Raw genomic sequence first — 17,677 nt, forward strand, 5'->3', positions numbered from 1 at the left:
TCGGTGCCGCCCTGAGGCCCGTGCCTCACGGCCCTAGGCAAAAATCCGGCCCTGACTAGATTGCAGGGTAAAGGTGCATACACGTGGATAGATTTGGCATACAATGTGGGCGTTCCCTATCGATCGGAACGATCAATTGTTCAAATCGTTCCTTGTGTATGAACGATATCAATGCCGATGCGCATACCACATGTTAATAGAGGTCTATGATCTTCCATGCATGCAAAAAGATCATAGACTAATCTTTTGCAATATGTTCAAATCGTTTTATGTGTATGCACAATAATCGATTTGGTAAAAGCAAATTGACTTTCTTTCTCTCTCTCTCCACTCCAATCCACTCCACTATCGTTTCCCAAATCTATCTGTGTGTATGCACCTTAGCTCTATATGCACATCAAAGAAAGAGGTGTAATAACACTGGTACTCATAGGTGTGCGCACATTGAGTGTTAGGGGTGCACAGGCACCCCCTAATGCTGTGCCCACCTTATGAAAACCTCCCTGCTGCTAGCAATATCTGCAATACCTTTTACCAAAGACTTTTGCTTTTTAGAACTGTATTCCATTAACAGAAGCGCCCATCAATCAATTACGTGATTTGCATTGTTATTTGTACTAGACCTGGGGTAGCCAACCCTAGTCCTCGAGAGCTACCAACAGTGCATGTTTTGCAGGTCTCCTCACAGAATCACAAGTGAGCTAATTAGCTCCATCTGTGTATCTTTTAAAATGTGTCAGTGATTAATGAGTGCAGCTGTGCAGCAGCTAGGTTGTCTGGAAAATGTGAACTGTTGGTAGCTCTCGTAGGCTAGGGTTGGCTACCACTGTACTAGACCATTGTCCTATCACTAAATACCTGCATCATCCATATATGTTTTTGACTTTATTTGCCTTTACTGTTACACAGAGTAATTAGAAGTTTCAAACTGTAATACTGTAGGCAGGAGATTATGTTGTGGCCAATAGATGATGGTAGACACACCCAATAGACATGCACAACAGGGGTGCAACACACACCGCTTTAATAGTGCACCCCCTAATAAAATGTGCTGGGCACGCCTATGCTGGTACTAGATCACTGGGTAACTCTTTATGCATATCAAAGTCTAATGGGGTAACAACATTGAAACTAGATCGCAGGGTAACTATACAAAACAAAGTCTAGTGGGGTAACAATTTTAATTATAATATTACAGTGAAGACAAATAGAACACTCCACTGTATAAATAGAAGTGATATGCCTTGTCTATCTCATTTGCATCACAGTTCTTTAAGGTATAAGTTCTCATCATCTGTAAAGATTTTTCTTAACTCTGAGAGGCCTACATAGACCCCCTTCCTTGGACCCAAGAATAAAATGTGCCATACTTTGATGAACAAGGGTCGGCATTTTCAAGGTAGACAGGACATGTTGAGGACTAGTTAAAAAAGCATGTTTTACTTAAATTGTTTTATTCCCCTTACCCCAGAAACCTGCACTATATTTTAAGTTGGGAGGAGGGGGGGGGGGGGGGGGGGGGTTATATGTTATAATTCTGCATTGGCATTTTCCTCTTGTTGCATGCCTCTAAGCCTACTTAATTAATTTCCTTATTGTTTTAGCTAGACCTCGTCTTGTATTACCTCTCCATTTCCCCATTATTTAGCTTAGTACGCAATATGTGCAAAATACTGTATATCCTAATCAACATACAGTATGAAGCATATGAAGCAGGCCCTACACCCTTTACCGTATAGTAATCAAAGGGGCATTTCCCACTTAAGTCCAACTCTGAATGAGCCTAAAAACCTTTGGATATACTATACATTGTACAATGTTTATTAAATGTGACCCTATCATTTTATTATATAGATAAGTAATTGTAATTTTTTTTATTGGAGAGGTTAACTGTGGAACACCTTTAGTCATTGAACATACTGATTGGCTGTGGAACAATAAAAGTGCCATGGGAAGCTATGTCTTTTATAAGTGTAAGCCGGGATTCAAGGATAATGGTGGAAAGAAACACTCTCAATGCCTTGAAAATGCTACTTGGGAAGGACTAAATCTGACCTGCACAGGTATTATTTATTTATTTATTAACAGTTTCTTATATAGCGCAGCATATTCCGTGGCGCTTTACAAAAGGTATTCTGTCTGTTCCAATTCTATAGAGTAACTATTTTTTTTAAATCTGGTCAACAAAATCATTCTACAGAGGTATAGGATTTGGCTCTAGCAGGGAGGGTTACTCTATTGAGGAGGGATTGTAAAGGTTAGGGGGGTACGCTAGGGGTTAGATCACTTATGGAGCACTTTCGGGATTCTCTGTCTTTTGACTGTTGACATCCTGAGGACTGGGTTCGGGGATGTATCCCTCCTTGGCACATGCACCGACAGCTGGTATTCGCTCAAATCCTAAACTTTGGTATATAGAAAATATAATACTAATGAAATAACCATTTCATGTCTGATACAATATCTACATAAGTGAAATATGTAAATGCTTGTATTTTGTTACAATTTTTAGTAAAAGAAGATATTATAAGCATGCCACTTATTTTCAATGAAACGTGCCTAAAATGGAAGAAAAGCAGTGACACATTCGGATGGGAGATCTTGTATAAGGTAAACTGTGTACTTCTGTATATACAGGTATATGGGCACCTGTAAGTACATCATGGAGACTGTGCAATAACTTTGTTTTTCTTCTCTTACAGTTCAGTATACATGGAGTCAGGTGGTATGACAAAGACTTTGTTGACAAGAAAACGTTCAGCTATATTACAGACAAAGAATATCCAACTGTGTGTATGGATCTTCTTCCAAATACAAACTACACTGTGACGATGACAGTGTTGGCATCCGATGTTCCTGCTGTACAGCTAAATATAACGGTACAAACAGCTAGTAGGTAACAATTTATTTTGTACAAACATCAAAAGTAGAGTGTGGATACTGGTATTTTGCATGTCCTTATCCTCACAATGAGCAAAATGGATAAAATACTATTTGCACTGTACTGTAGTGTCACATTAAGGGCCTCATGGGCCTGGAGCTGGGAATGTTCAAAGGCCTATTATGAGTAGTGGCGGAGGTGAGGCCAGCGCCATGTAGGTAGTATGTAGACTATATGCTCCAATGTCTCTCTAAATCAGGGCTATTTTTCAGCAGGCTCCAGCAGGAACTGAGGCCCTTATTCTAGTTCACCCTTTCTGACAAAATATTTCTTAGATGGACAAAACCATGTGCACTGCAGGTGAGGCAGGTGTTACTTGTGCAGAGATAATTAGATTTGGGTGGGGTTTTACACCTGCCTCACCTGCAGTGCACATGGTTTTGTCCATCTAAGAAATATTTTGTCAGAAAGGGTGAACTAGAATAAGGGCCTCAGTTCCTGCTGGAGCCTGCTGAAAAATAGCCCTGCTCTAAATATATAAAAGTATAACAAATTGACAGAGGCAGACTAAAAAAGTATATACAGCTTCCTCTGAGTAATACTAATCAACTAATCTCACTCGGGTATCTCAGGTATTTCAAATAAAGAACATAATAAAAATTGTTCACATTAAAACATTTGGTATGCGTCATAGGGTCGACTGCATGAAGGTCGACACGCATTAGGACCACTGAATGTCTACAGGGCTTAGGTCAATACCTGAAATAGATTGACATTGCTAAGGTCAACAGGGCCAGAAGGTTGGCACAAGCATTAGGTCGATAATGGGAAGGTTGACAGTCAAAAAGTCGACACAAGTTTTTCATGGTCTTTGTCCTGAATGTCGCCATAGTCGACATGGACCCCATTTTATTCTCCTACCAAGCTGCGGTGGATGATAAGGTATGAAATGCCACCTGTCGGCTCAATCGAAGCATGAAAAACTCATGTTGACATTTTGACCGTCGACATTTCCATTGTCGACCTAATGCTTGTGTCGACCTTCCAGCCCTGTCTGTGCAGTGGATCGTGATCTGCAAGAGATCCAATCTGTCCCTGCTAACAGAACCTTATAGTGGGTGCCATGAGGGACTGGGTCAGCAAACCTCTAGTCGCTCAGAATGTCAAATAAAACCCAAACAGAGCATGACAGAATGTATAATCTCTGGTGGTGTAAATGACTGACAATGTGGGGCACTGTGCGTAATAAATCACAGTCACCAAGTAGTTTATGACAGGTCTTACTATTAACCCCTTCCTGACACAGCCAGTTTTTGCCTTCCTGACAGAGCCCTTTTTTTCAAATCTGACATGTATCACTTAAGTGGGGATAACTTTTTTTTGCTTTTACTTATCCCAGTGATTTTGAGATTGTTTTCTCGTGACACATTGTACTTCAAATTAGTGGTAAATTTGGGTCGATACAGTCTGTGTTTTTTTGTGAAAAATACCAAAATGTCGTAAAAAAATGGAAAATTTAGCAATTTGCAAAATGTTAAATTTTCTGCTTGTGAGACAAATAATCATACCACTCAAAATAGTTAATAACTAACATAGACCATATGTCTACTTTATGTTTCCATCATTATTTCAACTTCCTTTTAATTTTTTTGGACACTAGGAGGCTTACAATATGAATAGCAAATTCTCAAATTTTCAAGAAAATTTCAAACACTGATTTTTTTAGGGACCAGTTCAGTTCTGATGTGACTTTGAGGGACTTGTATGTGAGACACCCCAATAAATGATGCCATTTCAAAAACTGCACCCCTCACAGTATTCAAAACAGCATTTTGGAAGTTTGTTAACCCTTTAGGTGTTTCACAGGAATTAAAACAAAGTGTAGGTGAAATTTCAAAATTTCATTTTTTTTGCAGATTTGCAATTTTAATACATTTTTCTAAGGAACACAGTAGATTTTACTAGAGAAATGTGACTAAAAATTGATTCCCCCAATTCTTTTGTTTTCATAAATATCCTATATGTGGCCCTAGTGTGCACGTTGACCAAACCACAGGCTTCATAATAGAAGGAGCACCTACTTGATTTTGGAGCCTCCTTTTTATGAGATTATTTTTTAGGCACCATGTAGGTTTCTAGGCACCATAAGATGCTAAAATTTAGGAACCCCCCCACAAGTGACCCCATTTTGCAAACTACACCCCTCAGGGAATTCATCTAGGGGTATAGTGTACATTTCAAACCCCCAGGGGTTTCACCAATTGTGGTACAACTGGGCAGTGAAAATGAAAAATAAAATTTTTTACACAAAAATGCAGTTCTGGCTCAAAATTTTTCATTTTCACAAGGAATGAAGGAGACAAAGCACCCCAAAATCTGTGCCCCAATTTCTCCCGAGTACGGCAATGCCTCACATGTGACCAAAAAATACCATTTGGGTGCATGGCAGGACTCAGAAGGGAAGGAGTGATTTTTGGATTTTGCAGCTCAGATTCTGGTGGAATGTTGGTGGGTGCTATGTCGCATTAGCAAGACCCCCCAAGCACCAATACAGTGGAACCCCCCCACAAGTGACCCCATTTTGCAAACTACACCCCTCAGGGAATTCATCTAGGGGTATAGTGTACATTTCAAACCCCCAGGGGTTTCACCAATTTTGATACAACTGGGCAGTGAAAATGAAAAATTACATTTTTTTTACACAAAAATGCAGTTCTGGCTCAAAATTTTTCATTTTCAGAAGGTATGAAGGAGAAAAAGCACCCCAAAATCTGTGCCCCAATTTCTCCCGAGTACGGCAATGCCTCACATGTGACCAAAAAATACCATTTGGGTGCATGGCAGGACTCAGAAGGGAAGGAGTGATTTTTGGATTTTGCAGCTCAGATTCTGGTGGAATGTTGGTGGGTGCTATGTCGCATTAGCAAGACCCCCCAAGCACCAATACAGTGGAACCCCCCCACATGTGACCCCATTTTGCAAACTACACCCCTCAGGGAATTCATCTAGGGGTATAGTGTACATTTCAAACCCCCAGGGGTTTCACCAATTTTGATACAACTGGGCTGTGCAAATGAAAAATTACATTTTTTACACAAAAATGCAGTTCTGGCTCAAAAGTTTTCATTTTCACAAGGAATGAAGGAGAAAAAGCACCCCAAAATCTGTGCCCCAATTTCTCCCGAGTACGGCAATGTCTCACATGTGACCAAAAAATACCATTTGGATGCATGGCAGGACTCAGAAGGGAAGGAGTGATTTTTGGATTTTGCAGCACAGATTCTGGTGGAATGTTGGTGGGTGCTATGTCGCATTAGCAAGACCCCCCAAGCACCAATACAGTGGAACCCCCCCACAAGTGACCCCATTTTGCAAACTACACCCCTCAGGGAATTCATCTAGGGGTATAGTGTACATTTCAAACCCCCAGGGGTTTCACCAATTTTGATACAACTGGGCAGTGAAAATGAAAAATTACATTTTTTTTACACAAAAATGCAGTTCTGGCTCAAAATTTTTCATTTTCAGAAGGTATGAAGGAGAAAAAGCACCCCAAAATCTGTGCCCCAATTTCTCCCGAGTACGGCAATGCCTCATGTGTGACCAAAAAGTGGCAGGACTCAGAAGGGAAGGAGTGATATTTGGATTTTGCAGCACAGATTCTGGTGGAATGTTGGTGGGTGCTATGTCGCATTAGCAAGACCCCCAAAGCACCAATACAGTGGAACCCCCCCACAAGTGACCCCATTTTGCAAACTACACCCCTCAGGGAATTCATCTAGGGGAATAGTGTACATTTCAAACCCCCAGGGGTTTCACCAATTTTGATACAACTGGGCAGTGAAAATGAAAAATTACATTTTTTTACACAAAAATGCAGTTCTGGCTCAAAATTTTTCATTTTCAGAAGGTATGAAGGAGAAAAAGCACCCCAAAATCTGTGCCCCAATTTCTCCCGAGTATGGCAATGCCTCATATGTGACCAAAAAATACCAGTTGGGTGCATGGCAGGACTCAGAAGGGAAGGAGTGATTTTTGGATTTTGCAGCTCAGATTCTGGTGGAATGAATGGTGGGTGCTATGTGGCATTAGCAAGACCCCCGAAGCACGGTGAAATGATGAACCTAATAATCCATAGATGTGTGGTATATTTTAAAACACTCCTTTATACATAGGCCGGGTTTGTCGGGGCAAGTTTCACAGTGGAAAATAGTTTCCTTTCTTATTCCCTTTTTATAGCAAACTTTGCACCTTTTTTGTGTCCTGCCCTTTCTTGCAGTGGAGGGGATTTCGTTAGGAAAATGCTGCCCTGGTACAATACGGGGGCCAGTACTAGAAGTACTGGGGCCCTCTGCCTGCTGGTTCCCAAATATTAGGCCCTTTATGACTTCCTCTTGAAAGTGCATAAATGTCCCCCTCTGGCTGGTAGAACGGAATAGCACGTAAGCGTTATACAGTGCCATCTGGATGATATACACGGCCAGCTTCTTGTACCAGATTTTTGTTTTCCGCAGGGCACTGTACGGCTTCAGTACCTGATCTGAAAGATCCACTCCGCCCATGTACCTATTGTAATCTAGGATACAATTAGGTTTTGAGGTGTGGGTACTGGTACCTCGTACAGGGATGGAGGTGGTACTGTCTCCATGAATTGTTGTCAGTATAAGGACATCCCTCTTGTCCTTATATTTGACCAACAACATATTTTCAGTGCATATTCCCCTGCTTTCACCCCTTCTCATTACTTGGGCAATGTGCGTTTTTGGGAGGCCTCTTTGGTTCTTACGCACAGTACCGCAAGCTGCTGTACCTCTTGAACCAAGGGCCTTAAACAGGGGGATGCTAGTGTAAAAGTTATCCACATAGAGGTGATAACCTTTATCCAGGAAGGGGTGCACTAAATCCCAGACAATTTTGCCACTAACACCTACGAGGGAGGGGGGGGCATTCTGGCGGTTCAATTCTTGAATCCTTCCCTTCATATACCCTAAACCTGTGGGTGTACCCTGAGGTGCTTTCACACAGCTTATACATTTTTATGCCATACCTTGCCCTCTTACTGGGAAGGTACTGGCGGAATTTAACCCTTCCTTTAAAATGTATAAGGGACTCGTCAATACAAATAAATTTTTCAGGGATGTACATCTCTGCAAATTTGGCACTGAAATGATCAATGACCGGCCTGACTTTGAATAGCCGGTCAAAGGTGGGATCATCTCTGGGTGGGCACAGTGTATTATCGGTGTAATGTAAAAATTTAAGGATTATCTCAAAACGAGCACGAGTCATGGCCATACGGTAAAATGGGGTGCTGTACAGAACATCTGTACTCCAATATTGCCTAATTTCTGGCTTTTTTACTATGCCCATATGTAACACCAGACCCCAAAACGTCATCATCTCTACTGCATCTACAGGGGTCCACCTAGCAAATGATGACGAGGGGTTTTGAGCAATAAACTACTGGGCATATAAATTAGTTTGGTCCACCATTAAATTTATAAAATCATCAGAGAAAAATAATTTGAAAAAGTCAATTTCTCTGAGACCTGCTGAATCAAATTGGATTCCTGGGATGGCCAAAAACTCAGGAACCTGGGGCTCAAAATTGTCTGGTGGTGGGGTCCATACGGGATCAATCATTTGGGGGGGGGTCTCAGCTGCTCTACGGGGGCGTCTTTGAGGGGGCCCCTCATCAGCAGAGGAGGAAGAGGAGCTTAAGGCGAATCCTTCAAATTCCCCACTTGCATCACTGGCTGTGTCAGAGTCAGAGTCAGAGGCAAGCATGGCATATGCCTCCTCCGCTGAATACATTCTTCTGGATGACTGGGATGATATTTGGGATGACATTTGGGATGCCATTTTTATTTTTGTGTTTCTGTAAGTGTAATGTTTCAACACGTGTATAGTGTAGGGGGGGTACAAACTTTATTTCAACACGGGGGGTATGTAGTGTGTAGTGTGTATGTAGTGCAGAAAAAAAAAATACTTTATACAGGAATTTGATCCCAATAAAAAAAAAAAAAATTGAAGGGGTTAAAAAAAAAAAAAAAAAGGTCCTGCGCCAAAAATTGAGCACAGATGTTGGTCAGTAACGTCCATCACTGAACAGCGCTCAAAGGCAACAGGACACCCACAAAAACAACGTAGGTGTAAAAAAAAAAAAAAAAAACAATTTAAAAAAAACTGCAGAAAAAAAATGATATCAACCTGTGCCAAAAATGCTGTTCAGTGATTGTACGTCACTGATCAGCGCTCAGCGGCCACAGGACACCCACACAAGCAACGTGGGTGTAAAAACAAAACCCCACTGCACTCTCCCAAAAAAAAAAAAACTGCAGATCAGTGATGCAGTGATGCACCACTGATTAGCAGTGAGGGGCAGCAGACACACAACCTGACAGGGTATATATATAAAAAAAAAAACCTGGACCCCCAAAAAGTTGCTGATTAATTAATTAAAACTGACCAGCACAAAAGGGGGGGGTCAGCAGGGGGGGCAGCAGTCAGTTGCACACGCAGCACAACCTTTGGTGCAACTGACAGGTATATATATTAAAAAAAAAAACCTGGACCCCCAAAAAGTTGCTGATCAGTTAATTAATCAGCACAATCAGCACAAAAGGGGGGGCAGCAGGGGGGGGCAGCAGTCAGTTGCACAGGCAGCACAACCTTTGCTGCAACTGACAGGTATATATATATAAAAAAAAACCTCTGCACCCCCAAAAAGTTGCTGATCACCTCAGATATAGTGATCAGCACAAAAGGGGGTGCAGCAGACACAAAATATAGCACTCTCTATCACTCTCTATCACTCTCTATCACTCTCTATCACTCTCTGTCACTATCTGTCCCTATCTCTCACGATCTGTGACTCTATGACACTGCTGCAGCAGCACACACAGAAGTCACAAGATCCAGGAAGTATCCAGCTGCTGGCAGCACGCTACCAGCGGTGATCAGCGGTGATCAGGTAAGTTTCAGGCAAGGATCAGGTATGTATCACGACAGATTGGCACGGTGACCGCTCTGCACGCAATTCCAGACCGGAATGGCGTCTGCAGCGCAGTCACCGTTAGTTTAAATCACGCGCCTTGGCTGTTAATGGTCCGTGGGCCCCACGGACCAATCACAGCCTTGGGGGCAGGTGGGGTGAGGTGTCGTCATCACCGATGACCCCCTCATGCCCCCTGACGCCCGGCGGTGATTGACACCTGTGTTACCGAGCGTCTGATTCGCCGGTAACACAGGAAAACGCTGTGAATGGCTGTTCACACTGAACAGCCAATCACAGCGATCGCCGACGGGGGGGGCGGCATCGCAGCCCCCCCTGGGCATGCAGGGACATGTCTGCTGTCAGGGACAGCAGACATCGTCCCTCTGTCACTGCGTCTCGAGACGCAGTGGCACTTTGAAGTCATGACGTATATATATGTCATGTGTCGGGAAGTACATCCCGGCCATGACGTATATATACGTCAAATGTCGGGAAGGGGTTAAGGGGTGTCTTCTCTGTGTATATACCAGAGGGACCTCAACCCCGGAAAACCAATGAACAGTGATAATATATTCTGCTACTAGTGGAGTCACTGGAGTGGGTTATCTCTCTGTATAGAAATCAGAGAGACCTCAACCCCCAGAGATCGACAAAAAGGTGGGGGGTATCAGTAGGTGTAAGAGACTCAGGTACAGGGTGTTCTTAATGGAGCACACATGTGAGTTCGAGCCCTTATAAGGGCTTCCAAGACATCACACTGTAGATATATATAATCAAAATGCAGTATATGAAAAATAACAAAACAGCAACAAACTGCCTGCGCACCGCTAGCCGGCACGCGCTTCGCAGTTAAGCTTCTTCTCCCTATATTTCCAATCAGCCAACTAGGATCAAATTACAATCAACTGTTTACTCCCAAACTCTGGGAAATTTACACAAATGGTTACTCAGACAAGTTTATTAAATCAAACAAATGTAACAAAGTGTCTGCATTACCTTATTGACTGCTTTTTGCCATTTGGAAACAAATTGTTGATTTTAATTTACTTCCATACAATACCAGAATTCAGTTCCAGTCAGCCAACTAGTTGGCTGGCTGACAATACAATCTTTGGATGTGTGGCCAGCTATACACAGTTATGTCTTTCAATGGTGTATTTCTTGTGCTGGCTACTCAGACCTGATCACTTGGCTACGAATTTGCAGGCCGCCCGATTATTAAACAACTGCACATGCGAGTGGTTCGTAGCACGCATGCGCAGGGCCAGCCAGCGATAAAATCCAGAGTATTTTCTGATTGCAAGCAGTTTGCAAGCTGATTGATACAAAGCTGCCATTTTTAGGTGGGCACCTGCCATTTTCTGGTAGTGTTATGGAAAATCCAGGCATTTTCAGGTAGGTTATGTGACGTCAGCTCTGGCTCTGATCAGTCTGTTTGTATCATACTGGCTGAGTAGGTCCTTAGTTATAAAAATACTGCACACACTGGAAAATCATTTGATGGCAGGTGAGTTGCAAATGGATTTGCAGCTATCGCCTATCTGCGATCATTTTGCAAGTCTTACACAGCTTTGCACAGGGATTTCACTATGGCAGGGCGGCTGCTATCTGTTCACAGGGCTCCGCAAATTTACTGGTCTTAATAACCCTCCGTGATTGTAAACACAGTGCTATAGAAGGGAGGTGATATACTGGGAGAACATCAGCCCTAGCATGAGGTATGAAAGAATGAGAACTGAATCACCCTTTTACAGTAGATGGCCAGCTGACATAGAAAATGGCTATTTGCTGGGTTTACATTTCTCACACCTAAAGAGTGGGGAGGGTTAAGCTGTTAAAACAACTATACAGTTTAGCACATATTTCTATGAAGTCTGTGGTCCAAATTCTATGGATTAAAATGAATAGGAAGAGAAAATGCAGCCCTATGCTGTCGATCTATCCAGACCAGTTAAGCACTTTTTTTGTCCACAAACATATAATTGACCAAGTGCTGTAGTTTAAAGGGTGGCAAATCTGGAACTTTGCATGCGGACCTGTTCCGCAAGATAGTGCATACTTTGATGAAAGTGTGTTTGACACAGAAATGCATCAGAAACTACAGCCTGGAATCCCTTTACCTATTGCTCACTATTCCAACCCAATATCTGCACTCTATCTGGTAGCGACAGTACCACAAAGCCTCTGACCAACAGCATTTATGTATTACTAAGCCTGACTGCTTCTGCAATTAATTTCTGGATTTAAAAGTACCTGAGCCGGATACTATAATTGGGGCTCAGAAACCTATCAGCCAAAAGGTGTTTGTAAGACATACAGGCTTATCTTAGGTTCCATCTATACTGACTTGATCCTATACACTGTCAGATACATGCATTCATTCCTCCTTTGCTAGCAGGCTAAGTCTATGTCATTTGTACAAATTGGGACATGTGAATGCTGGTTAAAAGAATATATGGTGAGTTGTAGGAATGATGTGGCTGTATACTGTAGCTTATTTTATTTGAACATTTTTAGAATATATTAATAAATTATGTTTTGTTTAATTCAGCATAATGTTATACAAGGGCATAACTACCATAGTTGCAAGGAGTGCAGCTGCTATGGGGCCCAGAGCTGAAGGGGGCCCATCTTTACAGTCTAAGGGCGGGATGTGTTAATATACATCGCCGCCTGTCCCCCGCGATGCTGACGCATATGTACTAACATATGCGGCTGGCATCACGATGCGGTGACGGAGGCCCCCCACGATACCTGGAATGTCTCCGTCACCTCCCTGCCCCCTCCTGCATCCCTCACACTGGGGACAGCTAAGCAGGCTGTCCCCGGTGCCTCCTTCTCCCCCCTGCAGCCGGAAGGACGTCGGCTGCATCCAGGGGCGTAACTAGATATTCACAGGCCCCATAGCAAAAGTTTGTAAGGGCCCCTATATACCAAATATTGGCGATAAATGTATATAGAAAATATCATTTATACAGTAAAGATGGGCCCCCTTCAGCTCTGGGCCCCATAGCAGCTGCATCCCTTGCACCTATGGTAGTTACGCTTTTGGCTGCATCACTAGGGGGAGAGATGTGTTACCTTCCGGGTCCAGGAGGACCTGGACCAGGTAATCCAGAGGGAGGGGGAGAGGAGGGTCGGCGGGTTTTTACGGCGGAGGCAGCGGGCGGCGAAAAGAAGCCAAAAGGCTTCTATAGGGTATCGCCACCCAAAGGTGGCGATACCCTACAATGCAGTGACGTGGCGGCCAGGTAATAGTACATCGGAAAATGCGGTAAAACAGGAGTTTTACCGCATTTTTCCGTTAGTACATCCCGCCCTAAGTTATATGTGCTATATACATTTATTGTATAGTTTCTAAATACAGGCCCTTACAAACTTTTGCTATGGGGCCTACAAATGTCTTGTTATGTCCCTGCTGTTATATATATGACATTAACAGCACAGGCTATTAATATTTAGGGCTGCACTTTCCATATTAGGAAATAGACATGCAGATCTGTAGTGCAAGACATGTGTATACTGTAGGAGCATCTGCACAAAATGCAAATACATATACTGTACTGTATTCTGGACACTGCCAATCCTGGGCGGGATGCAGGACCGTCCCCAAAAAAACAAGACTGTCCCGCCAAAATCGGGAGGTATAATATAAGCATTCAGGGGCGGATCCAGGATAAAATGACAGGGGGGGCACCATGATAAAAGAGGGTTTAGGTGGGGGAGGGGCAGTGTTAGTGGTGCCAGTGTACATGCTAAGAGAGCGGCAGAGAGAGGGTGGGAATGGGATTAAAAATAGGCCCTGGTATTTAAAGTATGCAGGCCCACCATGGCGACAAAAGCAAAGGATGTAGTTGTACGTGCGCCGAAGGCGCGCTCCGGAAGAGGGGTGTGGCCACTCAACAGAGGTGTGTCCTTGAGTGTAGTCTACAACACCACGTACAACTTCTACACATTATGCAACAAAATACTAGACCCCTTTATACGATGTATCCAGCCTCATTGTTGCTGGCGATCCGCCAGCAGCATGCTGCTGGCGATCCGCCAGCAACACGGCGCCTCTATCTGACTAAGACGCACGTGCGTCCCCCACGCACGCGCGTCTCAGTATCCTGGCGGTGGGGGGGGCGAGGCGGACGCAATACTGTCCGCCTCCCGTTCGAGGGGGCTGGGGGGGACCTCTGGCCACTGTGGGGGGGTGCGGTCGCCCGGTGTGTGCACCGGGCGACCGAGGGCAGCACCGTTGGAAGGGGACGCGCGCGCACCTCGTGCACGCGCGTCCCCTCATGGCATACAGATGGCGGTGGGGCAGGGGATGGCGATGGCGACGCCATCGCCATCCCCTGCAAAGATGAATCCTGCTACATCTGTACTTCCCCCTTACACATGATGCCAAATGGAATGAAACTAAATTCACATAATGCCACACGGATTTAGCCAAAATTCACATAATGCCACATGGATTGTGTCAAAATTCACATAATGCCACATGGATTGAGCCAAAATTCACATAATGCCACACGGATTGAGCCAAAATTCACATAATGCCAGATGGATTGAGCCAAAATTCACATAATGCCACATGGATTGAGCCAAAATTCACATACTGCCACACGGATTGAGCCAAAATTCACATAATGCCAAATGGATTGAGCCAAAATTCACATAATGCAACATGGATTGAGCCAAAATTCACATACTGCCACATGAATTGAGCCAAAATTCACATAATGCCACATGGATTGAGCCAAAATTCACATAATACCACATGGATTGAGCCAAAATTCACATAATGCCACACGGATAGAGCCAGAATTCACATAATGCCACAAAGATTAAGCCAAAATTCACAATACGCTTCATAAACAGGGACATTGTCCACCAAAGGCGCGCATTAAAGATTTACACCATAATGTCTATTACACGTTAAGTTACACGCCATTATGTCCATTATGTCCATTATGTCCATTATGTATTATGCCAAACACCATAATGCCTATTAAAAATTATGCTACATAAGTGCTGCTTATCTACATGCTCATTGCCAAGGGTTCCATGCTCATTGCCAGAGGTTCCATGCTCGTTGCCATGTGGGATTACATGTTCATTGCCAAGGGGGAGTATATGCTCGCGGTAAATGGGGGACAGCCGCCGCCAGGCAGAAGTGATAGCCACTGACAGTGGCAGAGCCTGGCTGTATTCAGAGCACTGCAGGTACCAGCTCTTTGAAATAATACCCCTTTCACACCAGAAAATGCATTCCCAGTTTGGCCCCTTTTACACCAGCCTAGTCCCTGCATTTTCTGGTGTGAGGGGGAGAGAAAACCACCCCTCCCCCCCCCCCTTTAACCAGTTATCTCATTTAACCGGCTAAATCGGAAGCAACTGACCCATTTACATGAGTATCATATTGAAGAACTTTTGAGTGGGCTTTGAAGGATTTTGGTCCAGTGAAACTGGAACGTTTGGTTCCAGAGTAATCTGCCCTCAAAGAACATGAACAGCCCTGAAATTACATTTCAAAAAGAAAAATAATCGATTTACACGCTATATCTCTGGAACCGATTGACCGATATGGACCATCCTGGAATCATATTGAAGGCCCAGCAATTTGGAATTGAATGACATCAACCACAAGCTCCTGTGATGCCAGGGGGGGAACTGGCAGCCATTGGAACTGGGTGGGGGTCGGAATTGACGGTTCCCATATTATCCTATGGGGAAAAACGTTACAGCTTTGCCAGGCGATATCTCCGGTTCCCGGGGGGCTAGAGACACGGGGTTGGGCTCGTTGGAAAGCCCTGGTCCTCAGCTACAAAATGAAATGACAGGGGGGGGGCACGTGCCCGGGTGCCCCCCCCTGAATCCGCCACTGTAAGCATTGATCAGGGGTTGCCAACTCCAGTCCTCGAGAGCTACCAACAGTTAAAGTTTTCCAGATCTCCTGACAGAATCACAAGTGAAGTAATTTTCTCCACCTGTGGATCTTTTAAAATGTGTTAGTCAGTAATAAGTGCACCTGTGTACCTGCGAGGTGAGCAGGAAAATGTGAACTGTTGGTTGCTCTCGAGGATTGAAGTTGGCTACCACTGGCTTAGATCAAAAAGCAGTTATTAATCTGACAATATGTATTTTTCATTACATTTTATTAAATAGTTCTCCATTTAAAAAGGTTCACTGTAGTTTACTATTTAAATAAAAATAAAAAATTATATGGAATTTTCACAGAGTGTATCTAGAGACAACTTTTTATTAAAGCATATTATAAAATTGTATATATTAAATGAGTGTTAATATATACTAACATTTGTATGTCTGTTTTGCAGTGAAACCAATGTTTGGTAACATTGTAGTATTCAATGAAACATGTTTGACATGGATAAGAAGTTTTTCCCCAGTTAGATCACTGGAGGTGTATAAAGTAAGTAGTATGTAAGTAAGTAGTGTGTACAGATGTAACTAGCACTAAGTTAAGAATTCCCACTGCATGTGACTTCCTTCATACAACATACTGCACTGAGGCTGTACTGAGGCTGTAGAAAGATATTGCATTGCACATACTGCACACTGGCTCTATAGGCTGTGGGGCATCCTAATAATGGTTTGACATCATATATTAGGTTGATAGTCAATAGGTCAACTCTTATCGGTCAACATGCACAAAGTCATCATGAGCAAAGGGTCAACATGTTAATACTCGACACATAAAAAGGTTGACATGAGTTTTTTCCTTATTTTTTAATGTTTCTTTGAACTCTAAACAATAAATGTAAGGTTATGCACCTTGGGAGACACAACCAGTGTGCAAGTTACAACCTTAGCGGAGAGGAACTGGGTAATTCCATACTTGAAAAGGATCTAGGAGTCCAAATAGACAGCAAACTGGGATGTTGCGCCCATTGTAATGTAGCTACAAAAAAGGCCAACAAAATTCTGGCATGTATTAAGAGGGGAATGGAAACTAGGGACTCAAGGGTAATTATGCCACTATATAAAGCATTGGTGAGACCTCACCTAGAGTACGGAGAACAGTTCTGGGCCCCACACTATAAAAAGGACATCATAGAATTAGAAAAAGTCCAAAGGCGAGCAACAAAGCTTATTAGGGGAATGGAGAATTTAAGCTACGGGGAGAGATTAAGCAATTTGGGACTATTTACATTAGAAAAGAGACGTTTAAGGGGGGACATGCTCAACATGTACAAGTATATCAAGGGCCAATATAAGGAACTGTCACACACCCTCTTTTCTACTAGAAAGGAATCTAGGACGCGAGGGCATGAGTATAGATTAGAAGAAAAAAGATTTCATTCAGCTAATAGAAAGAATTTCTTTACGGTCAGAACAGTCAAACTCTGGAACTCTCTTCCCAGAGAGGTGGTAACGGCTGGCATATTAAATGCGTTCAAGGCAAAGTTGGACAAACATTTACTGGAGAAAAACATCCATGGGTACAAATAAGAAATATAATCTGTCTGTAAAATATCAGAACCTACCAAATCAGCAATGGATATCTATACCAGGTTGAACTAGATGGACGCAAGTCTTTTTTCAGCCTTACCTACTATGTAACTATGTAACTATGTAAACATGTGGACTATGATTGGGAATGGTAAAGGGTGCCAAATGCAGCAGTAGTAGAGCAAGACACCAGGCCAAAAGCATGTTGAGCGATGCGAGAAGTTTTACAGTTGGGGTCCATGTGCCCAGATGTAGAAATTGACACAAATAAATGTGAAAAACTCATGTTGACATTTGTGTTGATCTTTTGCTTGTGTCAAACTTTTTCTTATGTCAAT

The 17,677-nt window shown here is 43.1% G+C and overlaps 1 protein-coding gene across 12 annotated transcripts in view; it reads left to right on the plus strand.

The window, feature by feature from the left end:
* The window catches only part of SUSD1 (sushi domain containing 1), a 200,582-nt gene that overhangs the window by 87,066 nt on the left and 95,839 nt on the right, over positions 1 to 17,677 (plus strand). For 11 of the 12 annotated variants that reach the window (XR_014472984.1, XR_014472986.1, XM_083179480.1 and 8 more), the window contains exons 11-14: positions 1,884 to 2,063; positions 2,513 to 2,610; positions 2,703 to 2,892; positions 16,205 to 16,299. Coding sequence is in view for 10 of the 12 variants with exons in the window: in XM_083179480.1 (XP_083035606.1) it covers positions 1,884 to 2,063; positions 2,513 to 2,610; positions 2,703 to 2,892; positions 16,205 to 16,299 (563 nt within the window). In the remaining 2 variants the exon portion in view is untranslated. The remainder of the gene's footprint in view (positions 1 to 1,883; positions 2,064 to 2,512; positions 2,611 to 2,702; positions 2,893 to 16,204; positions 16,300 to 17,677) is intronic. The other variant, XM_083179483.1, reaches the window with a different exon arrangement.

Source organism: Crinia signifera, chromosome 1, assembly GCF_055691185.1.
Source record: "Crinia signifera chromosome 1, ASM5569118v1, whole genome shotgun sequence".
Classification (NCBI taxonomy): Eukaryota; Metazoa; Chordata; class Amphibia; order Anura; family Myobatrachidae; genus Crinia; species Crinia signifera.